Here is a 9,880-nt window from a genome sequence, read left to right on the forward strand (position 1 = left end):
ACACACACACACACACACACACACACACACACACACACACACACACACCAGGGAAAACAACAACAAGAGTGTCTTCAGCTAAAATCATAAAAAATGAATTTTACATCAGTCCATGCACATCTCAAAGCAACAAAAACACACCGCAATGTGTTGCTGTCTTTAATCCAGTTAGCACCCAAACTATTGGGGGTAGCATAGTCCTACAACCTACAATCCCCACAATCAGAGTTTAGACCCAGCCCCCATTCTTTCCCTAAATGGCCTCCAAAATCAAAATAACAAAACACAAACATTTCCAGAAATGTGAAAAATTATATTGTCACTGACCACATGTACTTTAGAGATGCTGCTGTTGGTCATGATGGAAAAGCTACCCTATATTTCCTTCCCAAAACTAGAAAGAAAGATAAATATACATATATAATGCCAAGAAGACTTTGATTAACATCATTATACCACCAAAAAAGTAAATTATCACACACACACACACACACACACACACACACACATACCAAAAGGAACCACTACTCCTTGTCAAATAGTTGATTCTTTGGCCGAACAGAAAAAAAAAAAAGTATGAAATGAGCCTAAATTATCTTTTTTTGCCAGGAAGCCAGAAAATGTGCAAAGAATGATGAAATGTGTCAAAAGGACACAGGAGCAAGATTGAAGGGCTCCCACTGGCCAAATATAAAGTAATTGTTATATCAAAATAAACAATAGTAACAGGTGGAAACCTTGCAAATAAAATTAGAATCCAGAATTTCATGCCTATACAAATAAACATGAATTAACTAATTTGGAAGAAGAGGAAGAATGTTTAAAATAGAATAAATATAAGCTAATGTGAAACTTTACCATCATCATAGTTGTGACTGATCTAAGCAAAAGCCATGAATATAATATAAAACTGTTGAAAGAAAGTTGGAGAGGTTTACAGAAGCTTTTCAATTTCATGGGGTCCCGTTTATTGATGTCGATCTTAGAGCCTGTGCTGTTGGTGTTCTGTTCAGGAAGTCTCCTGTGCCAATGAGTCCAAGGCTCTTCCTGACTTTTTCTTCTAACAGGTTTAGCATGTCTGGGTTTATGTTGAGGTCTATGATCCACTTAGGCTTTAGTTTTGGGCAGGATGATAAATATAGATATATTTGCATATGTAGACATCCCGTTAGACCAGCACCATTTGGTGAATAGGGCACTGTCATCAGAACAAAACAACAGCATACAGATTGGGAAAGGATCTGCATCAATCCTATATCAGACAGAGGGCTAATATCCAGAATATGTAAAGAATTGAAGAAGTTAAACACCAACAAACCAAGTAATACAATTTAAAAAAATGGGTTACAGAGATAGACAGAGAAATCTTAATAGAGGAATATCAAATGGCAGAGGAACACTTAAAGAAATGTTTAACATCCTTAGTCATCAAGGAGATGCAAATCAAAACAACCTTGAGATTTCACCTTACACCTATCAAAATGACTAAGATTAAAAAACCAAATGACAACACATGCTAGAGTGGATGTGGAGAAAGGAAACCCTCCTCCATTGCTGGTGGGAATGTAAACTTGTACAACCACTTTGGAAATCAATCTGACACTTTCTCAGAAAATTAGGAATAGTGATTTCTCAAGATCCAGCTTTGCCACTCCTAGGCATTTATCCAAAATATGCTCAAGTACACAACAAGGACATTTGCTCAACCATGTTCACAGCATCTCTATTTGTAATAGCCAGAAGCTGGAAACAATCTAGATGTCCCTCAATAGAGAAATGGATGCAGAAATTGTGATACATTTACACAATGGAATACTACTCAGCTATTAAAAACAAGGAAATCATGAAATTTGCAAGCAAATGTTGGAACTAGAAAGATCATCTTGAGTGAGGTAACCCAGAAGCAGAAGGACACATATGGTATATACTCATACATAAGTGGATATTCGCCATATAATATAGGATAAACATACTAAACTCTATACTCCTAAAGAAGTGAAACAACAAGGAAGACCCTATGGTAAATGCTCAATCCTCATTCAGAAGAACAAAAGTGATAGGCATCGGAAGCAGGAGAAGACAGGGAGCAGGATAGGAGCCATCCACAGAGGGCCTCTGAAAGACTCTGCTGATTGAGGTATCCAAGCAGAAGCTGAGACTCATAGCCAAACTTTGGGCAGAGGGCATGGAATCTTATGAAAGAAGGGGGAGATAGAAAGACCTGGAGCGGATAGGAGCTCCAAAAGGAGACTAACAGAGGAAAAAAAAACCTGAACCCTGGGGCTCCTAAAGATACCCCAACCAAGGACAATGCATGGAAAGTACCTAAAACCCCTGCTCAGATGTAGCCTGTAGACTCAGCCTCCAAATGGGTTTCCTAGTAAGGGGAGCAGGGGCTTTCTCTGGCATGAGCTCAGTGACAGGCTCTCTGAGCACCTTCCCCTGAGGGTGCAGCCTTGCCAGACTACAGAAGACAATGCAACCAGCCCCAATGAGATCTGATAGGCTAGGGTGAAATAGAAGGGGAGGAGGAACTTACTTATCAATGGACTGAAGGGGGGGGCATAGAGGAAGAAGAGGGAGGAAGGGTGAATAAGGAGGAGATAAGAGAGGGCACCACAGCCGGGATACAAATTGAATAAATTGTAATAAATTATATATTTAAAAAATAAAAATAATAAAAAGGAAAAAGAAAAAATAAAAAAAGAAAGTTGAACAGGCCGACATTTACATTGCCACAAAACATCTCTCTAGAAATTAATTAATAATTGCAAAAGAAAAGGACAACACATTTCCAGTGACAAAATCTGGCAGACATCAAAATCAAGTGATCAAATTTATCATAATGAATATGGGGACAATTTAACCCCATGTTTCTACTGACATGAGGAAACACATCATCACTTTTGCTATATTCTTACCAAAAATGCATAGTCAGAATCAAGTTGTAAAAAAGAGTAGACAAAGCCAAACTAAGGCATGATCTACAAAACAACTAGATTATATACTAGAAACATCCAGTTTTGTTTTTCGTTTGTTTGTTTTGTTTTTAAGGAAAAGACTGGTGATGTAAAGAGATTTGATAAGTAGATGTAATGCATGGTTGTAAAACAGATATTAAGCCAAACTAAAAAAAAAAAAAAAATAGCTGCAAAGAAAATTATAAAGATGATTGGCTAATTCTTAGGATCACCTAGAAATTATATGTTAATGTTGTATCTATGTCAAAATTTTTTATTTTGCTCATGGTTAAAATAATTTCTTATCCTTCAGGAACATATACTGAGACAAATGGTAGTAAATAGAAATCATGCCTTCTTCTTACTCTCAAATGACTCAAAAACAAATAAGGAAGATGGGGTGTGTGTGTGTGTGTATGTGTGTATGTGACAGACAAAGATGCAGAGAAAGAGAGTGGACAGAGGGAAAATAGAGAGAATGAATGCATAGCAGGAAAATAAGGGAGAGAGATGAAGACGGGAAGAATGATAAAGCTTGTGGATGGAAATGGGTTAACCACTGACAAATGTGGGTAAACCATTTATGGATTTTGTTGTTCTTATACATTTTCTATGAGTTCGGGGTTATATTAAAATAAAAAGGGAAAGAAAACTGTGTTTTCTCTACGTCAAAAAGCAGGTAGCAAAACTGTGGGAACCTTAGATGCCTCGGAGGAAGACAGAGGCTTGATCTAGGAATGGATAAGTTCATCCTTATTTGTGAGCACAGCAGTGATGTGCCAATTCTATTCTTGCTGAGGGGGAAAAGATATAAGTTACTCACAGCAGCGCAGTCTTTTGTCAGTAGTTGGACTTATCTTGTGGATGAGCCAAACATCATCTTCCCAACTAACTACATTTCCATATAAACATGTCATAAACTCCTCATCTTCCAGAAGGTGGTCCCAGACCTGAAAGTAACACAAGCTGCTGGTAAAGCAGATATTTTGCCCCAGGGACAAAGTCCCATTAGGACGCAGGTTGTATCCTTTCTTTGTTCCAGAAGAGTTCTAAACTGCCCTTCACACCATCCCATATCAAGCACGTGGTATGCCAGTGAAATAGAATCAAGTGATAACTGATATAAAATACATTGCCAACGTTGTACAGTATCAGCTGCTGATGGTCTCCCTCAAGTTCAAGGTCTACATCTTCTCTGCCCAGGAGAGTGTTATTAGTAATATAGAAGAAAGCCATACAGTAATGTGAGCTGTTAGTCATGGATATCAGATCAATACATACTGTGAGTCGGCTGAGTTCGGGTATGGTGTTGGTCTGGCTGACATATGTCTTGCCTTCTCCATAAAAATCCAGCCTTTTTTCTTTCACTTTCAGTGAAAGTGAATCTGTCCAAATTTGGAGAAAAGGAAAAGAGGAAACAAATAAATTTTCAGTTAAAGATTTTTTTCTATCATCTTTGGCAGTATAGTCAAATTGTACAATATAATTATGAGTCAGTCTTGATGCAAATAAGGAAATAGTAGATACACAAAAATCATCTCTATTTGACATTGACAGGTGACGCTTTTGGCAGAAGAATTTCTCCCTAATTCTATTTTGCCTGGGCTAATATATAAGGTTAGCTTAGTGTCCCCCAAGCACACACCAGCTGGACAGTTTGGAGACATAGTTATAAGTACATGGATAGTGGGAGGAGAAGGCCAAGGAAAGGCAGCATGGACTTCAAATTTGCTACACAATCCTCACGCATATAATCAAAAGAAAATTATTTCCACCCACCTAACTGCCTTATTACATTCATGATGCAACAGCAATTTGTTTCTCTGATGCCTTTTTCTGAGCCAAATTACTGATTTCTTTTGCCTCTTGAGACTGCTTCTCACTAAAAGGCCCTGACAAAGGCTTATGTGCCGCATAGCTAGACAGCACAGAAGCTCTAGAATGTTTTCTAGGCTTCAGGAATACTAGACATAGCTCTAACCAAGGTAATCCTTTCATATCCTTCCTAAGGTCCAAATTGACTTAAAGACCTCAAGACATCCACAGAACCAGTTTCAGAGGGATTGGAAGCCCTAGCTCTGACACTCATCAGTTCTCCAACCTTGAGCAAGAAATTGAACCTCCCTCAGTCTTAGTGTTTGCTTCAGAGAAATGGAGATTGGAATCTAAAGGGTCATATATCTCCTCTACAAGGAGCCATCATTTACATTATCATCTACTCCAGATAGCCCCTACCTTCAAGGTACTTTAAGATTATTTGAAATTTAAATGAGATGGTATTCACAAAGTTTTCTCGAACATAACTGAAATAGCTCATTAGTACTCATTTTTATTTATTCTTCTACAATTTTATATACATGATATATAAAATTATATATATATAATGATATATTATTTACATATTATATATAAAGTCCTTGGATCAAAGTTTTATTATCCTGTCTTAAACCATTTCCCCTTCCCACCAAATCCCTACTTTAATGTCTATGTTTTATGAACCCACTGAATTCAATTAGGGTTATATGCATGAGTTTGTGGGATAGATTTGCTCAAGTGGGGAAAATGTACCAGTGGCTATACCACTAAGGAGTTTGACTCCCTCTCTTTATATCTTTTAACAGTTTGTAACTGCTATGGGTTGGGGAAGGTATTCTGATCCTTTCCTCCATCTGTGATGAAATGCTAATGGACCCAGCCTTGGGTAGGTCATCACTGAAGCTGTGAGTTCATAGATGCAACACCCATGTCATGTCCAGAAGACAGCATTTCACACCACTCCTTCACATCATCTGCCTCTTACCGTCTTTCCATCTCTTTTTCCACAATGTTTCCTGAGCCTTTTTCAAGCTGTCGTACAGTATTTTTACAATCAATCTTATAGTACTTGTGAAAATTGAAATTAAGTATGCCCCTGTGTCATAAGTTACCATTTAGTGTAAGTACAATCACCACTACAAATCTCAGAGTCCCAAGGTAGCATACAAGTATCTGAAGATCTTCCAACATTAATCTAGTTCTAGTTCCCACACAGCCCAAGGCAACCCCAACAGTTTCATGGCAGAATACAGTTATATCCAATATCCACTAATTTATGGTGGTATTATCAGGACCACCACTCCGAAACAGTGACAGATGACACAGCACATTATAGAGGCTGACAGGAAGTAATCACTTTCCTGTTTCTGAGAGATGATAGCGAATGAGTCTCCAGTCATTCTGTGGCCATGCAATGTCTCCATTTCTCTCCATTCCTGTACTCATCATCCTCCAAAGCATAGACTCATATGTACATGACTATCCACACACATTTCCACATATCCTCAGATTACATGTGTACACACACATATTTTAAATTTGCACACACACACACACACACACACACACACACACACACACACACACATATACTGTGCCCACGTGCAGGAACTCCTACTATTCCCAGATTATGTGACTATATTATGTTATCATCATGTGGCTAATAAATTATTAAAGACACAAGATGAAAATCACCATGAAGTCCAGATATCAGTTACTGTTGGTTAACATTGTTGTTGTTCAGCTCAATAAAATGACATCAAATCATTTAAGAGTGCAGTTTATGGTGGACATAAATCTCTAGAGTTTACTTAACCCTTTAAAAAGAACGTATCATAATCTCATGCGGTCTCTGAGGGCCTCTTTTCGATTCACTAATACAAAGCCAGTTATCAAATGAAAGGAATGATCAGTTTACAAAATCAGAAATGTAAAGACTAACAATATATAAAAGAAGAAAAGTATAACATTTCACTATTTTCAAACATATTAAAGGAATGATGCACCATTTTTTCTAGTAGACCAATTTTAAAAAAAAAATACTATTTTCTTCTGAGATATAGTCTTGGTATATAGCCCAAGCTGCCCTGGAACTTACTATGTAGCCGCGGCTGGCATCTAACTATGATCCTCTTGGCTCCACTCTACTCCTCACTGTTCTGGGAACACAAGTATGTGCTACCATACAGTGCTCTAGATTGCTAAATAAATTGTACTTAAAATTTGTACATTAATTATATTTTATTTGCTTTGTATCCCAGTTGTAGCCCCCTCCTTCATTCCCTCCTAATCCCACATTCCTTCCCTCATCTCCTTCCATGCCCCTCTCTAAGTCCATTGATAGGGGAGGTCCTCCTCCCTTTCCATCTGACCCTAGCTTATCAGGTCTCATTACGATTGGCTGAAATGTCCTCCTCTGTAGCCTGGCAAGGCTGCTCCTCCCTCGGGGGGGGGGGTGATCAAAGGGCCAGCCACTGAGTTCATGTCAGAGACAGTCCCTGTTCCCCTCCTAGGGTACCCACTTGGATACTGAGCTGCCATAGGCTACATCTGAGCAGGGGTTCTAGGTTATATCCATGAATGGATCTTGGTTGGAGTATCAGTCTCATAAAAGACCCCTGTGCCGAGATACTTTTGTTCTGTTGCTCTCCTTGTGAAGCTCCTGTCCTCTCCAGGTCTTACTAACTCTCCCTTCCTTCATATGATTCCCTGCACTCTGCCCAAAGTTTGGTTATGAGTCTCAGCCTCTGCTTTGATACACTCCTAGATATAGTCTTTCAGAGGCCCTCTGTGGTAGGCTCATGGTATATACTCACTTATACTAGACCTGCAAGCTAGGATAAACATACTAAAATCTGTACACCTAAAGAAGATAAACAAGAAGGAGGACCCGGGGTAAGATGATCAATTCTCACTTAGAAAGACAAATGGGATGGACATTGGAAGAAAGAGAAAACAAGAGACTGCTAAAATTTTGACAAGTTAAGAATGCTTAGTATTGACAAGCCTGTGGGGAAATGGGTCATTCCTACATGATGCTACTGGGAGGGCCAATTAAGAAACATTTTTGAAGAGCAATTTGTAACTGTCTGTAACAATTTTTATTGTGTATAATTGTACAATACTTTTGACCTTGAAATTTAACTCCATCAATTTATTCTATACAACTCTACATATGCACAGGGATATATTTACAGAGATGCAGGTACAGGCATATATTTGTGTGGTGGTAATATGTTTTTAGTTTGAACAACTTCATACTCAAATACAGTGTGCTCTGATCACATTTGCTCTCAGTACTCTGTCTTGACCCCTCCCCACTCCTGTCAATTCTCTTCTTTCCAACTATTCCCCTTCTTCCCCTTATGCTCCTCCTTTCCTCCTCCTTTTATTTGTATAAGCCTTATGCAGGTAACCACAGCTGCTGTGTGTTTATAATTGCAGTCATATCATATCCAAAACACAGAGCTTAAGTTCACTTCTCTCCATCCTCTAGTTCCTTCAGCATCCCCATTCTCTCATCAATGATGTTTCCTGGGACTTGGAGGGGTGACACAGATATCTTATTTAGGGTTGAGCTCTCAATGGTCACTTATTATCAACAGTTACTCATATCTGTAAGGATAACTATGAAGAAAATTATAAGTCTCTGAATGTATCAATAAATGGCTAGTAACGGTTGTAAATACTGCTCCCTCTATGCAACAGAGTTTGAAAACACATAAGGTACACTCATGTAGTCACAGAGAGACTTTTCAAGGCTGAGTAGTTTGTGAAATGGCACTCAAGTATATATATAGTTCATGGTGGCACATGCCTTTAATTCCAGCACTCAAAAGGCAAAACCAAGTTCAAGGCTACTTTGATCTACATATCAAGTTCCAAGTCCTTCAGAGTCACAGTAATTCCCTGTCTCAAAAAAAAAGTATTAAAAAATCTGAAAGAAGCTGGGCACAGTGGCACACCTGTAATCCTAGCACATGGGAGGCAGAGGAGGTGAATCTCTGTGAGTTTGAGGCCAGCCTGGTCTAAAAAGTGAGTCCAAAACAGCCAAGGCTACACAGAGAGACTGTGTCAGAAAGAACAAAAAAAATTGAAAAAAAAGCACACATTAATTTAAAAATTACTATCTAGGTTGAGATTGTGGGAGATTTTTATTTTCTATTCTATTTATTACTGGAATATCTTCATATTTTAAAAAATATTTAAACAACATTGATTACTTATAATCAGGAAAATAGAGATAAATGGCTGATTTAATGGATGGCTAGATAGGTAGGTAGGTAGGCAGATAGACAGACAGATAGGTAGATAGATGATAGACAGATAAATAGAGTTGTACAAATGTTAAACAAATCAATTCCTGTCACTTCTCTATGCTTCCCTTTCCATAGTAAGATGGGAATAGTAGTCACCAGACTCGGGAGAGAGATAGGGACATCACAAAAGATGATGGAATACTAATATTTAGCTTATTGGTGTGAGAATGTTTACAAACTGTGAAGTACTTTGTAAATGTCAACTGCTATGTTTGCCTGTGTCACCAGTGGAGACCTCTTTCTTCTGCAACCTCCTCTGTACCGTTCTGAGCCCTCTTGCAACCTCCAAGTCTCTGGCAGGGCTCTGAGGAGGCAACACTATGACGAAGTGAACAAGGCCTTGGCCCTTCTGTTTGGCTAAGCAGACAGCCTCCTCAGTGGGCCTCTCAAGGGCCTGCTTCAAAGGCCACTTGTGTCTTTGCATATGATTTTGCTATCCATTGCAGATGTCTACTTGGATACTGCCATCTGTTCCCTGGCAATTCTCAAGTCCAAATTGCATGATTGCTCCCCCAAAGTGTGTTCTTTCTTGATTTGCACTCTTTTTTGTTTATTTACCTTTATGCATTCTTTCCTTTTACTCTAAACTCTATTTGTTTTTACTACATAAGGGGAATGTTGTTTCCATCATAATAGTTAGATTTCACATGTATTTTTTATTTTTAAAAATTTTATGTGTTTGGTTATTTTGCTTGTGCACATATCTATACACACGTCTACTCACATACATATACATACATACATACATACATACATACATACATACATACATACATACATACATAC

The 9,880-nt window shown here is 38.3% G+C and overlaps 1 protein-coding gene across 1 annotated transcript in view; it reads right to left on the reverse strand.

Annotated features, from left to right (window-relative positions):
• Adgrg4 (adhesion G protein-coupled receptor G4) overlaps nt 1-5,890 on the reverse strand; it is an 84,411-nt gene extending 78,521 nt beyond the window's left edge. Inside the window, exons 1-3 of the mRNA XM_055599555.1 lie at nt 5,761-5,890; nt 4,242-4,345; nt 3,784-3,910 (exon numbers count right to left, since the gene is read on the reverse strand). Coding sequence (XP_055455530.1) covers nt 3,784-3,910; nt 4,242-4,345; nt 5,761-5,890 — 361 coding nt within the window. The remainder of the gene's footprint in view (nt 1-3,783; nt 3,911-4,241; nt 4,346-5,760) is intronic.
• Nucleotides 5,891-9,880: the final 3,990 nt, after the last annotated feature.

Source organism: Psammomys obesus, unplaced genomic scaffold (assembly GCF_907164565.1).
Source record: "Psammomys obesus unplaced genomic scaffold, mPsaObe1.curated_primary_1811, whole genome shotgun sequence".
NCBI lineage: Eukaryota > Metazoa > Chordata > Mammalia > Rodentia > Muridae > Psammomys > Psammomys obesus.